Here is an 18845-nt window from a genome sequence, read left to right as displayed (position 1 = left end):
AAAGCATGCCTTTGTGAGACGCTTTTATACATTTCAGACTTCAGTAGAGACCAAGAGGAGCTGAGAGCCACAGACAGGAAGTCAGAAAGTATTGAGAGACGGACAAAAGGAAACAGAAAAACACCAGCCCTGACCTTAAAATGATTGTCTGACAATAATGATTAAACAGGAACTAGTTGTTCAGCAGAAACTATTTCATACAGAAGTGTTCACGGTGAGAGATGAGGGCATTACTTTGGAAACACTGTGGGTGATGTGTGTGTGTCTCGTAACCTGGGCAGATTCCACTGAAAGTATTTGCAAAGGGAGGATACCACAGGAGGCAAATGAGATACTTGTTTTGCAATTTGGGCAAAGTGCCCCTTTAATCCACACCCCGACGATTCAAAGAACCCTTCAAGAAATTAGAGGCGTCAAAAACATCCCCGTTTGAATCTTGTGAGGACATTTGGTTCCTCGAGTGGAGAAAACACACAATCAACAATCAATTATTTTAAAGATGTAAATGCTACACGTACCACTTCAGATGTGGCAGGTGCACTAGATCCCCTTCCTTTAGACTGATTATAACCTGAGAGTGGGCTTCCTGCCGTAACGTGAGCGTAAATTCACCAGCGGAGCTCGCCGACCGCATCAATGCACCGCGCACAGGCTAGCACGCTGCCATTAGCTGCACTCGGCAAAGGCTGCAAACAGCCAGCCGTGGAATATTGAATACATGTGACCCGGAGAGCACATATTACAAAATGGCAGCGACCCTGCCCTGAGGGGAGTGCTGTTTCCGCAGCGAACGGGATTCCCTGCAACACCGCGTAGTCTCCATTCATCAAAGTCATTTCTGGGTTTTTTTTCTTTTCAAGCACCAGGAAATCAGGGGCGAGGTCACAATTTCCACAACAGGAGGAGGGGATGAAAAAAATGTTGGTTTTTTTTAAAGAAAGAAAAAAAAAACTTGCATAATTATTCATCATTAGCTGCACCCCATCGTCATGACAACGACCCCCTCGGCCCGAATTCCCCCTCCCCGTACTCCCTCCTCACCCCCCCCCCCCCCCTCAAACTCCGGCGGGACGGGCCTCCTGATTAAACATGGCCGCCAGGCATTTCTCTGGCGTGCGGGAGCGCTGCTTGAAACCCGCTCGTCCTCCTCATTTTGGCCCATTATTCAAACAATAAAATAAAAATAAATAAACTGAAAAAAACAATGGAAAAACAATGTGTGTGTATTTATATATATTTGAAATAAAACTAATCGCCTATTTGCATCCCAAAAGCGTCGACACCTTGAAACAAAGTCTGTACACCCTGTGACACTGTAGCTTCATTGATTCTTCTTTTATAAGTCCTGTGAAAGCTCAGAGAGGAAACTGTGAAGCTGCATGTCTGATTGACTGAGAACACAGAGCCAGCCTGCTCTTATAAATTCATTCTCACAGCGATGGGTCAAGTAACGCGCCTTGGTCAGTAGCATTAAGCTTCAAACTACGACGCTCTACTTACCCATCTCATGACCGAGTGTCAATATACGCTCGTTACATTGGGTCCTTTCAAAATAAACTCCTGTTTTCACAGGAAGTTAGATTTAGGCAACAAAACCACTTAGTTAGGTTCAGGAAAAGACCGTAGTTGACGTTAACTTCACCACTGCTGCACGTGAGTCCCTTGACTAACGACACAAACGACTCACGTGACAAAATGTCAACTTTTAGTTGTAGTTTTGTTTTTATTTATTGTCAATTGTCGTATTGACACGACAATTTGTAAGTCTTTTTCTTTTTCACTTAGAACGCTGAGAGAATGTAGTCTGTACTGACTTCAGTGTAAACATTCACATGTGCTCCCATGAAATGGGGCTGAATATACAGAGATATGCTTTGTGTTTAATACAAGAACCCTCCTGGACCCGTGACACCGTGGACCTCTACCACTTGCATTGGAATACCCTTGATGTTTGCAGTCACACCTCTCTTATCAAACATCCTCTTTCTACTCCTCAGTAATATACAGTCTTACTTAAGCTCTCTGTATTTTCATACATAAAATATACTCTCACAAGAGAGAGAATACATTATACTGTATACGTGAGAAAAACACAGAATCCAGAGTAAGGAAGCAGAAACATAAAGGACGACAAACCGAATGACACGGAACCTCAGCCGGGAGGAGACTGGTGCAAAAAAACAAATAGAAATGCATCAAAAACCAAGAAGGCGACAGGAAGTCCGAAGTATATGTTCAGAGCGAATGCACAGCGGGAGACTATGAACAGCTTCACGCTGGAGAAAAAGGTGGTTTTCTGCGACACAGAAATGTGCTGGATGTTGAAATGTGTTTGTTACACAGAAATTGCGTCATGAAGCAAGAACGTGACTTGTAAGCCAGTGCGTGCTGGAGGACCAGGAAGCGCGACGATGACATCAGATTTAAATAAGCAACAACAGATCAATAGACTTAACATTAAAGCCACTGGATCCCTCCTTCAACCAGCAGCCCATCGTCTGAAGAGGAAAACAATCACTGGATGTTTTCACGTGTTTTAGTTGAATTAGTGTGAAACGCGGCCCCCGTTCACTTCAATTCATCAGGACTTTTTTTCAGTTCTTTGATTTTCCGGTCACCGCGGCGGCGTGTGAGAAAAACAAAGTTGTCTTCAAGAGTTCAAGGTAACACCAGGTGAGTAATGGATATACAAAAAGGTCATTTTGTGGGTGAAGTATTCCTTAAACGACCAGGGACCCGATGGTGTCGACCATTCTATTCATTTAAAGTGAAGTAACATTAAAAACCCTTCTGTCTCTGTAATGTGTTTCCCATTGCAGGTACAAAAAGTACTTAACATGTCATGAATAAGTCGTAACTGAAAAGAAAAGGCATTTAAATGTCGCTCAGTCAGTAGGTGCATCTTTTTGTTGTTGCCCTTTTTACAGCAAGTGTTACCAAGTGCCCCAAAACAAAGGAGGAAGAGTCTTAGACCAGCAGACAGTGTTTGTACTGGTCAGTGTGAACGTGCATGAACTGTATGAATGAACCAGCGGTGCAGAGAGTTGCTGTTGGACCAGGCCACTCACTGGGAATCTCTATTTCACGAGCCGGCCGTCTGCTGCTCTGACAGCAGAGGGGAGGACCTGTGGCAGTGAGCCAAGATGGCAGCATTGCCCCCCCCACCCCCGTCACCAAGCTCACCGTGTCCTCGCCGTGTCCCCTGACTTAAGGTAACGGCTCCAATTTCACAGTTTAATTATGGCTAATCTGAGGGAAACCGAGCCAATGCTAATGAGACAGCGCGTGCCGGCGGCCAGCACTCGCCGGGGGGGGGGGGGGCGGAGTCATGCAAATTTGTTGGGAACCTTTAACAACAAAAAATCATTCTGGAGATGTTCACTGTTTGGCTGTCGATGCATATTTTAGCACAAACATTGGACCGTAACGTCACCCGTCCACTCACCGTTATGTTCTAAAGAGTTCCAGCATGAATACCTCCCATTTTATGACTCGCTTCAAACCCCTTGTTATACGAGAGTCAACTTCTCCCAGTCTGTCTGTATTAAAGGGAGCACCAGGAAGTCAATGGTAAGGGAATTGTTTTTTGTGGGATCAAACCTCTATAACTTAATTCAATGTTCACAGTAGGTTCTTGTTATATATTTACTCAAATAACAAGTTATAAACACTTTCTAATTCTTATGTTTATACATTTGGGTCCTTTCTCTGCCTGACGGTGAATGTTTTATTGTATTGTAGATTTATGCTTAATTTAAAGGAGGCATACTGATGTTCTTCCTACTTCTTGCTGCTTGTGTTCGTAGTAAATGTACCTCAGCTCTTTGACGTCTGTGAGCCGGCGTCTCGCTATGAAAGAGGCCTTTTACTCCAAGTCTTCATCTAAAAGTCACCCGATCTAGACGCACACAAGTTAAAAACGAGCCATTCGATTGTTTTGTGGCGTAGTGGTGACGGACAAACACCAGCAGCATCTCCACAGCTCTCTATTGACATTGCAGTGAACGCTCTAATTAACTTTCCATCGTGGCCTTTTCTAATTGATTGGCAATCAGGCGCTCGTGACAGACACCTAGAAGACAGGTATTCATGCATTGCACCTAGTGTCGCTCTCATTTCATGGTGGGTGCATGTTAGATACTGGCTGTTTAGAAGTGTTATCAAAACACAGACAATTTAATTAGCCCCCCCCCCCCCCCTATCTCAGAAACGTCACGGCGTCTACAGAACATAGGGAAACTCTGTCCGGGCTCTTTCAAGGTGTCCTGTCTCAGATGTCCTTTGGAAGATTACAGATAAAATTCCATCAACATTCATATCTTTCCTTCCCAACCAGGATGAAATGATCAATTTGCTGAAATCTACAATTGGGCATCTGGAAAACAACGCAATCTTTTTCGAAGTATTCATCAGCTGATAAAAGCTGCCAAGGTCAGACCTTTGGGAGATTGCTCGATCGAAAACATTATTTGTGCAACGGGGTCGTTTGCCCGGAGTGCACTTTTAAAAAGAGCAAAATCTGCTCTGGGAACAGCAGTAGTGGTGGTGGTTGAAGTGCAATAAAGTCCGGTGCATTAAACTTTCTTTTTCAAATTTGTACCATTAGTGGTGTGTCGTGATGGCACGGTGGGCTGAGAAAACAGAATTCTCATCGCTTTCCTTCTCCTGGTCTTTCGTGTCTCACTCTGAGCTCTCTAATGAAGACCAAAGTGGTACGCAGAGGACGCTGCATATATCTCTCAACAACGGTTTCATCAGTGCTGCTCACACACTAAAACACGATTGGATTGAGAGCACCCACTTACGGTCAGCTTCTGTTCCATATGCATCCGCTGCACCATGTCAGTTCTCATCAACCTTTGCACTCATAGTTCCCGCTAAATTACTTGTGTAACCTTTCAGGCACACATGCACTATGTCAGGCTGTTGTCATCCAGCATTCGTAGCAATACCTACGAAACATAATGCATAATTTGTAGGTATGCTAAGAAATATTTTCATATGTTATCATTGTAGTCTTGAGGATGTGAACGGGTTCAGCCAGGAAACCGCAGTTCGTTCTTCATGTGGAACGAGAAGTCAATGTTACTTGCTTACTTGAGCGACGGCACCCAAACAACGATCTTTTCCTAAAAACTAGTGAGTTTCCTGTGAAGACGGAAGTTTATTTTGAAAAGACCATATGCATGTAATGAGCGGAAATTGACACGTGTTGCAGGCTTTTGTAGGAAAACACAAAAGAAAATTAAGAAGCTTTTCGTAGGATATCACACGAACCGATGTATGAAGATACGTTGACTATATTCAGGAACAAACCATGGCAATGCCTGGAAAAGATGGGGCAAGGGACGGTCCAGCAGAAAACTCAACAGAACAAGAAAAAGATGGCGCAAGGCCGAATGTAGGCCTACGAGTACGCGGCGCAAGACATTTCTTATGACTTTCAGGAACATGGCAGGCGAGGAGCTGTTTTTGTTCGGTGCCGATGTTCTTGTCTGGGAGCTGCCAGCCGTCCTTTTTTATATACAATCTGTGCTTCTGATGCCCCCCAAAGCACTTCCAGGTAACATCTGCAGGTATTGTTGAAGGTTGTGTTGCCTTTCTCAGTCTGCCCTTGGTTAACCTGCTTCCCTTTAGAATGCTTCCACTAGCGTATCGAATGAGACCCACCGTGGTGAATGACTCAGTCATCATCAGCATAGAAAGGCATTCCCCACTGCTTGTGATCAGCACAGAAACACAGGAGCTAAGAGTGATATGATAAACGGGTGGATTAATATCTGCTAATTGCTCACCACACAGCTCATGCTGTGATTGAGCACAGCGACATTAGCCAACAGGAAGAAGACAAACAACGGTAATACGAATTAAGTAGTCCATTATATGCACGTGGAACGACCGAATGGTAAGTAGCATGTGAACAAACGAGAAGTCAGGTTTGCTGCTGTGACTGTAAATGCGAGGCGACAAAGACAGAGGGGGAAATTTATTCTAAATCCGCACAATTATCTCATCAATCAGTGAGGTATTGATGATCACTAATCAAGCAAAATAGATTTTCGAATATTAAAGTTTGTTTGCGTGTCACTTTTCAAACTTGTTGCAGAGTTTCACTGAGAATAACTTCAAGCCTTGCAGACAAATAACACAAAATGCCGACAGTGCATCAGACAATTTCATTTTCTTTTTAAAACCCAAGCCTCAAACCTCAATTTCTATCATCAAAACTTGACAGAAAATCCCCGTTTTTATACGACACATTAAAGTGTAGGCCATTCATGCTATTTTCACATAATCATTACAATACCTGCATAATCTGTGCTCAGGAGAAAATACTGTGTTGCTGTGATAAGTTTTCATGAATAGAATCCCCTCGTTCCGGATTCACTTTAACTCATCGTGTTCCAATAAACACAGTTTAGTTGCTGTGGCACCAGTTTTAAACAGTTCCTAAATTGCCTGTTTACCTGTTTGCAGACAACAAAAGCCTCCCGCACACATGCGGTGACGTACGGCAAAGGAGACAAGCCAAACAGCACGACATCGTCTGTGACCTTCGCGTACCGGCGGCTCCCAGCGGGATTTTCCAGAGCCGTGCTGACGTTTGAATCGCTTGAATACTGCAGGCGTGTAATGCGAGCCATATGGGAACTGACACTTTCTATACTGTCACATTGAGTTTAGACTGAAGCGCCAGCTGAACCATTAAAATGTAATAATGAATCATGAAGCCACGTCCCACTCTGCTGTGTCCTCTGCATCAAAGCAGTCGCTGCGTTTCATTTGAGGAATAAAGTCAGGTTTTTTTCATTACTATTTTGATCCCGTAGGCTTTACCTGTCATACTTAACTCTAGACATTTTAATACCTTTATCATCAGATTGCTCTGCTGTTGTGGTCACCGGCGGGCCACACAAATTGTACAATTAAACATCTCTGAAATGCATTTTGTAATAGTATGATGAGAAAGACTTTTCAGTTGACTTTTGAGTGTTTTTAAAAAAAAATTTTGGAAGGAAGAAGATATCTTGTTCCTTTAGAGCTATACTGAAGATTATTACTGTTGATTGGATTGATACATGCAAGCAAAGTGAGTACAATAGTCCACCGTCGAGTGTAATCACAGTGTTTTTGTTATTTTTCATAGAGAAGTGGATCTTAATACAGCAGCCAGTACGGTTTGTGTCTGTTGTGCAGCAGGTGAGCTGTGGGGTCTGATGGAACAATGGAACTCAAGGCCGCCACCGATGAGGAGGAGGAACACTCACCTTCAACCTTCAACAGTTAGCCTGCCATTGAACACACACTGTACGTCTCTGTTAGACAACAGCTCAGGCTGTTACACTTGAAGGACAGAGTCTTACAACTATACTCAGTGTGGTACATAATATTTACTCAGAGCCCTTGAGTTTCTGAAAGAACTGCATGCAGAGGTTTAAACACCATCATCAGCAGAAAGAAGTTACCTCTGCACTGTAAAGACAACAAGTAACCAGCACAATTTAGCTAATTGGAAACTTGGACATGGAAGCTCGCCAATCAAATTGTTATTTCTCTGTCATTTGTTGTTTATGTTTTGAATGTTTCTTGATTAAGAGACAAATTGATTTAACGATGAATTGTTTGACTTCTACTGCTGCGGTGTGCGTATTCCTCTTCCTCTTATTTTTATGAATTTGTTTTCCTGTTTCTACAAAAACACTACAAGAACAGCTAATACGCAGTAGCCTACTCGGTCTGGTGTAGCTGTACAGTGAATAAATAGGTAGTCCCATAATTTAATTATTTTATCCCCATTCAAGGTAGCATATGGCGAACCAGGAAGTTAGCCAGCGTAGCTAGCTGTAGGTCTCTAGTGTGCGTGCTCAAATGTAGCGTACAGCAATGAGATGAAGAACAAGCGTTGTATATACCTGACATGATTTTTAATAGTTGTATTTTATGAACCATAATTAACTTCTGGTTTCTTAGGGTTCTGTCCTCAGGAATAGTTCTCTTAAAATTGTAAACCACACCGTTTATCTTTTCATTTCAACAAGGCGGCAACCTCCAGTTGTGCCGAGTGAAGCCGATGCGGAAGTGTTTTAAACATGCATTCTCTCTACTGACCAGCAGGGGGCGACTCCTCTGGTTGCAAAAAGAAGGCCGATTGTATAGAAGTCTATAAGAAAATGACTCTGCTGGCCCAGTGAAGGGAGGCAGATATTCTAGGGAGCTTGTAATGGCTGCTGTGGTGGTCGGGGGTAATTACGGCCGAGCCTTCGGGCCCCGACAGTCTTCCTTTGCCCACCCGTGGAGTGCCGTGCTCGGCTAACGGCGATCTCCGAGCCCGGCTGTCAGTGTCTGCTGGGCTCCGCAGCCTCCCAGCTAACAGAAACCTTTAGCTGCAGATGCCACGCAGTGTGTGGCGCCGCTGCTCCCATCACCGCGAGGAGAGGGGATTTAGGGGGGAGGCAGATGTGCAAATGAAGAACAGAGCAAATGGCACACAACATAACAACCGACCGATTTGCACAAACATGGGTGCTGTGAATGCTCTCTCCCTCTCTTTCTCTGGTTCTTTCTTTGTCGAACAAACACAAGTATTTGTTTTACTTTGTTAACTTTGTTTTTTAAGTAGCTATAAGGTTGTAAAAATCCTGTTATCCCCATTATCCCTATCTTCAGACACCCTGAAGGCCTCAATAGCACACATTTCGTGGGGGCCTCTGAAATCACAAGGCAATTATTTGTCACTTGCAATTGTCACTAAAATGTCTCTTTAAAGCTTACTAAGAGTATTTCTCACACTGCTCTCAGCCCTCTGAACCACAAGCAGTTTCGGGGCGTTTTGTTTTGCTCCCGTCAACAGAAAACACGACAATCACGGCGACAAGAAGAGACAACTCAAACATGTCTTTTGGGCAGTTCTACACAGATATAAATCATAGATAGGACCCACAAGTGTTAACGATATTGGAAAAACAATTTACATTTTTACTAATGTTTAATCATGGCTCCTAAGTTGTGCCGAGGAACGGAGAATTTAATGCTCCAGGATCTGGTTTGTGCAAATGATTATGATTTTTGGTTGCGTGTAGGAAGCATTCGTCGTGCATGCTGTGCTCAAGGACCTTTAGAAAGCTTTTACAGCTTCTGGCTACGAGAAATTTTGGTTATTTTTATTCAAAAGAAAACATACTTAAACCAGCCGGTTGGTTTTGGGTACGTCCTGATCTTTTTTCATTATTTTTCATCAGCTGATAATGTTCACGTTAACGAGTGATTGGACAGCACCGGCCATCTACTGTCATACCAAGAGGCCGCTGGCTAACCAGGCGTGAGGCGTACTTTAATAAGGCAGGCCATTTCAGAGCATCGGGCCATTTGCTCAACGACGTGTGCAGACAGCAGCGTTGCAGTGTGTCGTCCGGGCTAAATTACAGCTCAGTATTCAGGACATTAGATGGAGCCCACAGGTGCATATTAGCAGGCTTGATGCTGTTGTCTTTACACACCGCGGCACCTTGTTTGCCAGAGCGGAGCCTCTCGGGAGCGCGTGTTGTCTGAGAGAAACAAGAGATCCAGACTGCCGCGGCGGAGAGAAATTCTGGGCTTTCATTTTCCTACTTTTTTTTTTTTTTTTTTTCAGCTTTTCCTGGATGACCTCAACTGTATCCAACAGCCCATTTAGCGCCTGGGGAAAATAGGAGAGGTGGTGTGAGCCTTGTATGCCAGCTGTCTGCAGTGCCACGCTGTTTGCCAGAAAGACCAGCGGGGCGTCCACAGCCCCGCAGCAGCTCCAGAGAACAACATGTGCATCGAGAAGACTCCAGACCAGGTACGAGGCAGGCTTGGCTGAAATAAAGATGCTATGTGACAAACGAGTTTCCTATCCCCCCCCCCACCCCCCACTGTGCTTAAAAGGGAATATGTGCAGCATTTCAAATAAGTTACATCAGCATTTTGCCATTGATTTCTAATAAACCAACTCTGTCAGCCTCCAGCAGCCTCTCCTCTGCACTTTAAAATGTTAACGACTCTTTGGATTTGGGAGGAAAATCAATCAAGCATCTGTGACGACACTCATCACGCTGGTCTCCTCGAGCATTGGTAGAAATACCTGCGGAAAGATTGTGCGCTGTATTTCATAGATGACGAAATGTTTTCAGTTGTTATCCACGTAATCTTGAACGAGTATAAAGACCGATAAAACACACTCACGGCAGGAGGGAGGGGGGTTGGACAGGTTGGAACAAACAGCGATCTTTTAGCCAGGAGTTGGATTACGGAATGAATGTAAATTACCATATTTGAAATGCTGAAGAGTAACGTAGAGACGCCGTATACGTCTCTGGTAGAGACCTGTCAATCACAGTAAGCCCCGCCCTAAAGCATCCCCTGCTTTATGGTCTGTTTGACTCTAAATGGACCATAATGTACTAAATGAACATCATGCTGTATTGAAGAAGACTTGAAACTAGAGATTGAGACCATAAACTCATGTTTACAATGTTTACTGAGGTAATAAATCAAGAGTCATAGAAGTCATAGACTTCTATACAACCAGAGGAGTCGCCCCCTGCTGGTCAGTAGAGAGAATGCAGGGCTAAGACACTTCCACATTGGCTTCACTCGGCAGAACCGGACTTCAACCAATATCTTATATCACATAACAATTTTAATATGTTAGATAGCCTGACAAGTAGACCAAAAACACACGTGGCAAAGGCATCAAATTCAGATTCCTGTTGGCAAGAAAACTATCTTCCACAACCAGGTAGACCACATACTATGACTGACACCTGGGATGTATCCCAGCATGCATCTGGCCCCTAGGGCCCCCTGCTGTGAGCTTTCATTATCATATCAAAGGCCATTCGGGCGCCGTGTCTCGGCCAGAGAGAAAAAAAATTAGAGCCAGCACTTCAACAGCCTCTCGATTCAATTTTTCACATGGAGCCATTTGAATATGTATGGCAGGAGATGCAGATGGGTCCGTGAGTGTGTACACTCAGGTGCACTCTTACGCTCATACATGCAGGTAAAACCCGCATGTATGCGAGCTCACACGTATTTCATTGTTTTGATCTTCTATGATTTATTTTCCCTCTTTGTGATGAAAATTACAGATAGAGCCGGGCACCGTGGTGAACAGACAACCTTGATCCAGTGTGTGTGTGTGTGTGTGTGTGAGAGTGTGTGTGTGTGTGTGTGTGTGTGTGTCTCTGCTTCATGAATATTCTCTTTCAAATCCAGCTCTGTTCTCAGGCACCTGGGCAGGCGGCACAGAACAATAGTGTGTCATTACGAGCGATGGTATCACTCTGCTCTCCTCCAAACACAGAAGCAGGAGTATGTTCCCGGTGAATTCATCATGGAAGCCGCTCATTGTTGTTCGGTGGGTAAAAGAGGACGTGGCGTTCCACTCAACAAAATATCCTGCAATACTGTGAAATGAGGAGGAACTATCAAAACACATAATTCAACCAAACAGCTGAAAACTATGCGAGCCGGTTAAAAACAACACTGCTGTTTTATGATCTTCCCGTGGCGGCCTATAGTTTGTGTTAGCCATCAGTGTGTTTACTGTGTCGCTGACGTTTGGGCTGTATGGTTCATGTACGCTTGGTGGCAGAAACAAGGTGACCAACTCCTGCTTTCGTTACATCCTGTCCGCCTCTAAGAGACCGCTACACAGGGTGGGGGACGGAGCTTCAGATGGCGGTTGTAGCGGCTTGTATTCGGCCCGCTGAAACTGTGGCGCCGGAGGTCAGAGCTTGCCGGTGCCCGCTGGGTCTAAAGCTGTGTATCTGGGTCTAAAGCTGGGTCTAAAGCTGTGTATCTGGGTCTAAAGCTGTGTATCTGGGTCTAAAGCTGTGTATCTGGGTTTAAAGCTGGGTCTAAAGCTGTGTATCTGGGTCTAAAGCTGTGTATCTGGGTCTAAAGCTGGGTCTAAAGCTGTGTATCTGGGTCTAAAGCTGGGTCTAAAGCTGTGTATCTGGGTCTAAAGCTGGGTCTAAAGCTGTGTATCTGGGTCTAAAGCTGTGTATCTGGGTCTAAAGCTGGGTCTAAAGCTGTGTATCTGGGTCTGAAGCTGGGTCTAAAGCTGTGTATCTGGGTCTAAAGCTGTGTATCTGGGTCTAAAGCTGTGTATCTGGGTCTAAAGCTGTGTATCTGGGTCTAAAGCTGGATCTAAAGCTGTGTATCTGGGTCTAAAGCTGGGTCTAAAGCTGTGTATCTGGGTCTAAAGCTGGGTCTAAAGCTGTGTATCTGGGTCTAAAGCTGGGTCTAAAGCTGTGTATCTGGGTCTAAAGCTGGGTCTAAAGCTGTGTATCTGGGTCTAAAGCTGGGTCTAAAGCTGTGTATCTGGGTCTAAAGCTGTGTATCTGGGTCTAAAGCTGTGTATCTGGGTCTAAAGCTGGATCTAAAGCTGTGTATCTGGGTCTAAAGCTGGGTCTAAAGCTGTGTATCTGGGTCTAAAGCTGGGTCTAAAGCTGTGTATCGGCAGCTCTGTGGTTAGCGCTGGCTGAGTTCGAGCTAACTGCTATCTGCCGTGCGCTCCTGGCGGCGAGGATCGTTTTCCTTCCTTCGACATGCCGGGGCTAGCTGGTTTGTTTCAGTAGAAACCTCTGCGACGCAACACGTAGATGTCCAACGTTTTAAACTAAAATCGTACACACTGCACTTCTAACCTCGAAGCCGAGATATATCATTTAATTACTTCTCCCGACTGACTTTGACGAGGTAAAAACAGGGTTTCCCCTTCAAGAATCTAAATATTTGCAGTCCAACCAACCAAAACGTGCAGCAGCTCATGAGTCCACTCCTCTCCAGCTCAAATCAGCTGCTGTCATTTTTAATACTTAAATCAATCTGAAGCAACAAGCGAGGCTGAGAGTGTAAATGTATTCTTGCACAGCGAGTGTGTTGAGTGGTGATGGACAGAGCCATCTACTATTCTTTATTTTTGTCTTTTTGTTTCATTAGCTCCTTCCCTCCTCCCTTTATTTGTGACATCGCTCTTTCAGACAGACAGATTGGAAGCGCCTTGATTTGCGGTGAACAAAACGAGCTGGCCGGGGTCGGGGGGGGGGATTAGTGCCACTCCAGGACAATTATAATCTGGCTGCTGCCACAGCAACCTTATCTCCATAACTCCCTCCCATCACACACACACACACACACTCACTCTCTCTTAATTGGACGCGAGTGGCTCTATTCGGTCTCGGCGAGGTCGTGTTCAGTCGCGAAGCCACGTGAGGTAACGGCGGTCAGACTGGAGGAAAATGGCGGGAGCCTGAAGTCCTTTAAGAAGCAGCGGCGTCGTACGAACCGTCAGAAAGAAACTTAAATGAGGATGTTTGAGGTTTTTATGAAGGCGTGTAATCCATCGAGGCCACCGAGTCGTCACTGTGTGAACATGAAACCAAAGAAAGATCCCTCCTGATCCAACAGGCTGGGCCCACAATGGACCGTGTGTCATATAATGTCATTGGAACATATGCTGAGTGGCCACTTTATTAGGTACACCTTTATGATGTAATGCAATCCAAGACAACAGCTGTGTGGGTGTATATATACTGTACATATATGCAGTATATGCTTGTTGAATGTTGCTGAATGCGATGGCAAATTTGGTTTCTGTGTCTCAGATTTTCTTATAGTAGTATAGAAGACGATTGTAATGTTTTTTCATAAAACATTTTTTTTTTACAGGTTTGTATGCATTTTTAATTGATCTATCGTGGGTTGTGTTTTGTTTAGATCGAGCTAATTAAGGAGTTTGTCGTGTTGTCATTTTCCGTATAGCTGTGAATGTAAAATATAACGTTTTGCTAATCATATCAGGTTTGAATATTGTTAAAGATACATAAGTAACTGTGGTAGTAGTAGTAGTAGTGATTAATGTAAGTAACTAAGATTTGTACTATTTCGTTTTTAAAGCTTTAAACCATGTTTCTTAATGTCCAGTTAAATCATGAAGTTTGAGTATCTGAAAACATACATTTACTCTGTACAGTAATTGGTAAAAGCGCATTACAATGCAGTATTTACTGATACCTGAGAGAGGGAACTTTTTTCGATAAATTGGCTGTTTGTTCAAAAGCACTTGTTGTCTTGAACGATGTGTGTTCACGGTTTCCTGACAGAGAACTTTGACGTTCCTTCAACCATATTTTTATAGGATAACAAGTTGCTTTGTCAAAGGAAGTGTGATGACAGTGTGCATGTCATCCAGTTCATCACAACACAGCTTCAGAGTTTTAGATCTTTCCACGACACAGCAGAGACATGACACAGCGGAGACATGACACAGCGGAGACATGACACAGCGGAGACATGACACAGCGGAGACATGACACAGCGGAGAGGAGACGACGCAGACTAAGTGAGATTCTACAGGTTCAACATATTGTGATTTGTATGTTAAGCACAAATTACCATTCTGACGGATCAATCTATAAAAAAAAGGGTCCAGGGTCAAAGCAAAGATGAAGACACGTGTTCCTCAGTTTCATTTGTCAGTTGTTGTCGAATCAACGTGTTTGCTGCAGTTGTCACATTGCAGATATGGCACATCAATAGTATTACGTGGGCGCTAGAACACATTTTCTGAATTAATTGATTGTTTTACCAACGAGTGTCTCTCCAGCAAGTTCCGGCTTAAAAGTGTTTTCAGATATCTTGCTGACAAACTGACACGTCCCCGCTTTCACTTTATTTAGCATTTCCCCAGGTTTAGTCAAGTGCTGCCGCTCTTTTGTAAATTGCCTGCACTTAAGAGTTAGAAAAGCAGATATTCCCACTAAACTCATCCCATCGACGTGCTCACTGAAGCTCCTCTGCCGTCCTGAATTCCAAAGAACAAAAAAATAAATAAATAACAGCCGTGAGAAAAGGCGAGTTACCGCCTCGATTTCTCAGAAACTTGATAGGTGAGGAATTTGGAAGTGTGGTCACGAATCATGAACGAGCCGCGGAGAGGGAGCAGCGGGAGATGTGCTGATTCACTCGGACAGAATTGGACCGGACACGCAGGCTGTTAAATGGGACTTCTGGTTCCTTTCCCTATAAACAGCATTTACTCGATGTCTTTCAAGGTTGAACTTCAAGGTTCACTTATCGTCATTCTACAACACGGGGTTGCACAACACAATACAAGTCTTACATAGCAAAGCATCCACCAACCCGACCTCTTTCTACGGTATGAGCTAAGTTGTGTTCATGTGAGTGTTCATTCAGAGAATCCTTCTTACTGCTTACGATCTTAAAGAGCTTCGTTAACCCTCAGAGACCTTTTTGAGGGGGCGATAGCAGGCCAACAGATATATGCCTCATTGAAGTGTTTTACATCATGTGAAAGCTGGTAACCTGAAGATAAAGTTGAGAGGCAGCTCAGCCGTGTGCGTTAACTTGTTCTAGCTCAATTAAAATAAATGGTGAAAGTGTAAAAGGGCTTAGAACATTATGATGGAAGTACAAAGGCCGTCCCAATGAACTATTTCGTCTCATCAGTTGTTGCAGCAATTTTTGGGTTTACCGCTCATGAATTGATGAAAATATCAAAAATCCTCTGAAATACCACATTAAGTCACCAAGACCTTGATGAACACCATAGAAAAATTCATGCTGTGATTTGGTATAAAAACGTTTGATATTTTGGGATTTTTGCATTTTTTTGGCGATCGGATGGCGAGCACTTCTGTTTTGGAAGCTAATCAGAAACCCCCTTATTGGCAATATACCCAGGAAAGCCAGACATCCTCTGAATGCCCTCAGTCTCTAGTTTGTAGTTGTATCCTATATGTCACAACAGGTCATTTTATACATAGACATCAAGTTTCAAAACTGCTCTCACCAAAATGAAATGGCTACCATGGGGTCTAACATCATCACGCATGAATACAAGGAAACTCATTACATCCACACGAGTCTCAGCTGTCCAGTTCTTTAAACCCATGTACTCTATATTTCTAAAACACACTAGTGTACTCCAACAAACAAGAGAAATGTGTTCTAAATATCTGAAATAAATCTTTCTGTAGATACAACACAGATAATTACTTTATATTTGTGCTTAAGTTGGCACACTCATTCTACATAACTCCTGCTCGCCCATTGCACTAAACATGCCGGATTGTCAGATGCATAAACTTTAACGACCCCACAACAATTTATGTTCGGTTTTACTGATCGCCTGTTTTAGTCTTTATTGGTTTTATTGAAAGCTATTCCTTCCCCATTACCTTTGCTGCGGCAACAACCCCCACAGGGGATCAATAAATGTTCATGTTGTCTTCGCTTCAAACGGGTACATGCATATGCACGGGCAACGATGAGAGAACCAGAATCCATTCCTCCGACGCTCAAACCGAGAGGCCTGTTCAAACTGTCCAGACAGAGTCGAGCTGGAAAACAAAGCGCACCCGTCTGCACTCTTGAGAAACTAACTTTTTGTTTTTTTGTGTGTGTTTTTAAACCTGTCAGCTGTGATGTAGTATGTTAATATTCTTATTTTACAGTAATATGATAGAACTATAATACCCACCGTACGGGGTGATGATGGATGTTTGGTTGCAGGTTCAGACTCTCTTAGCATTCCTCTAACTGGCAGCCTGTGATGGAGGGATTTTCTCTGCTTCTCTCTCTCTTACAATGGAGGTTCGATTGGACATAATTGGCTCCTGTTTGCAGTGAGGTATTGATCACCACGATAGGCCCTCCATTCCACCCCTCCTCCTCCTCCCACCTTTCTCTCCCACACCACGCTGCTGCCACTTTGATAAGCATGGTGAACGGCGTGCCGTCATCGGCGCAGACTAACTCTTGAATCAGTGGGCGAGTGCAGACGCTCAGCAGTCTATTTATCTCAGAGATGGTGGAGAATAGCAATGCTAAGAGATGAAAACCAAGAGGGAGAGAGGCCCGAGAGGGAGAAAGAGAGAGGTGGAGGGGATGGAGTAGGCGCCAATCATCAGAAATGCTGCTTAGAAGTACAAGTACAATTATAATGTAGTTAAGGGTGTGTATCTTGATTTATTGTCTGCAATAGGATACAATCGACACATTTTAATAGCTTGTCAGCTACCGTAGCTCCTCATTAGTGATGGCTGGGTCTTGCTTTCTCTGTCTCCCCCATTGTACCAACAGACACACCGCCCTCTCTCTCTTTCTGCTCATACAAACAGGTAACATGTAAAAAGTGGAGCTTTTTCTAACTGTATCGGTTATTGTGGGACGTATGGATTTTGGATCGATTCCCCTCAACATTGGAGCTGGATTCATAGTTTTCAATCGAAGTAGCCGTATCTAAGTCTCTTGCATCGATTTTCCGACACGCATCGGTTAATCTTCCCTATATTTAGTAATAAAGACAGTGCAGTTGCGTTGGGGGCGTTGTAGGGCGGGTCCTACTACACACACAACTAATCACTACTAATATAACACAATGTGTTAGACTGAGAGATTGCCACATCTGAAATAAATACTGTGTTCAAAGGACAACGCTCGTTAAATTACAAATGGTGCCCTTTGATATATATGCTGATGATATGCTGCTTATTCTACATACAATATATAAACAAACTCCAAAAATGCTTTATTTATCTGGTATTTTTGAGATATATAGATATGCAATGACGGTTGCTGGGTAAGATGCATGCGGATGTTAAGTCTCTATTTGATCACGAGACAAGACATTACGATATACAGTAGCTAGTTTAGGTGCAAAATTTGTAAAGACTGACAAACTGAGTCAACAACAGTCGTGACTGATTAAAGCGTCAGTGAATAACTAGGGCCTCGTGCTAGCGTCGCAACGACCCAACGCCACTGATACAGTAAGAGACAAAAAGTGAGAAAAAAGACAGAACCGAAAGAAAGGCAAATGGAATTCGGTTGTTCATCTTAACAACAATCTGTCTTTCCAGTAAACGAATGACTCGTGAAGATGTTTTACCAAAAAAGTACTTGTAGAAATGCAAGATATCAATAGTGATACATGGGGAAATGTTTTTTGTAAAATGCATGACCTACCTGACAATATTTCAGACAACAGTGTGCTTCCAACTTTGTGGTGCTTTGAGGAAGACCCTCATCTGTTTCAACACGACGAAGCCTCCGTGCACAAAATGGTTTTCCCCACTTGTGGTGTAAGTTAGAGGAACTTGCCTGCACGGAGCCCTGACTTCAACACCATCCAACAGCTTTGTTTGGGATGAACTGGAACAACAACTGGGAGCCAGAACTGATCAACCAACATCAGCGTTGAACCTCACTGATGCTCTTGCGGCTGAATGGGACAAATCCCTGGTTCCATCAGGGTAGAGGCTGCTGTACAGTAGCAGTCCATGGTTTGGCCCTTGGGCGTAGGATCATTGTGTTTAATTTGTGTTGAAGACTCGTATCGTAACTTGTTCCCACTCATTTAAACCTTTGATTTACATTGTGTACTCACGTCGGTGACCCCGGCCTCCAGAATGCTGAGCTTTGCTTCGTCCTCCAGAGATTCTTTCTGCTGAACTACAGTCAGAAAAAACAGAGAGGGAAAAAAACACTGTTTAAAACCATTAAAAACGTCAAACATTTAAAGGTTTTACAGAAAATAACAATGGAATATTTGTGCAATCTGTCTGTGTAGAAACAGGGTTGGTTTATGAAACAAAATCAGCCAAACGATCTACACAGACCAAAACAGCAAGACCTTTCCAGCAAAATAGCACTCAGTACATTCTATACAGTTTAAATTGGATTAACCCCCGGTGTCCACAGGATGCATCCATGTGTGCAGAAGCTGCTAATAATCAATGGTACAAAATCCACCAAAGCTGCTTTTAAACTCAGCACTCCACTGATTCACAGAA

The 18845-nt window shown here is 43.6% G+C and overlaps 1 protein-coding gene across 1 annotated transcript in view; it reads right to left on the bottom strand.

Annotated features, from left to right (window-relative positions):
- The window catches only part of LOC142956424 (receptor-type tyrosine-protein phosphatase N2-like), a 165531-nt gene that overhangs the window by 62108 nt on the left and 84578 nt on the right, over nt 1-18845 (bottom strand). The window contains exon 12 of the mRNA XM_076098017.1: nt 18440-18504. Coding sequence (XP_075954132.1) covers nt 18440-18504 — 65 coding nt within the window. The remainder of the gene's footprint in view (nt 1-18439; nt 18505-18845) is intronic.

This window comes from Anarhichas minor, unplaced genomic scaffold (assembly GCF_050575085.1).
Source record: "Anarhichas minor isolate MPS153535 unplaced genomic scaffold, ASM5057508v1 ptg000024l, whole genome shotgun sequence".
NCBI classification, from domain to species: domain Eukaryota; kingdom Metazoa; phylum Chordata; class Actinopteri; order Perciformes; family Anarhichadidae; genus Anarhichas; species Anarhichas minor.
The sequence above is the reverse complement of the archived record's forward strand: the minus strand, read 5'-3'. Positions and strand labels throughout refer to the sequence as shown.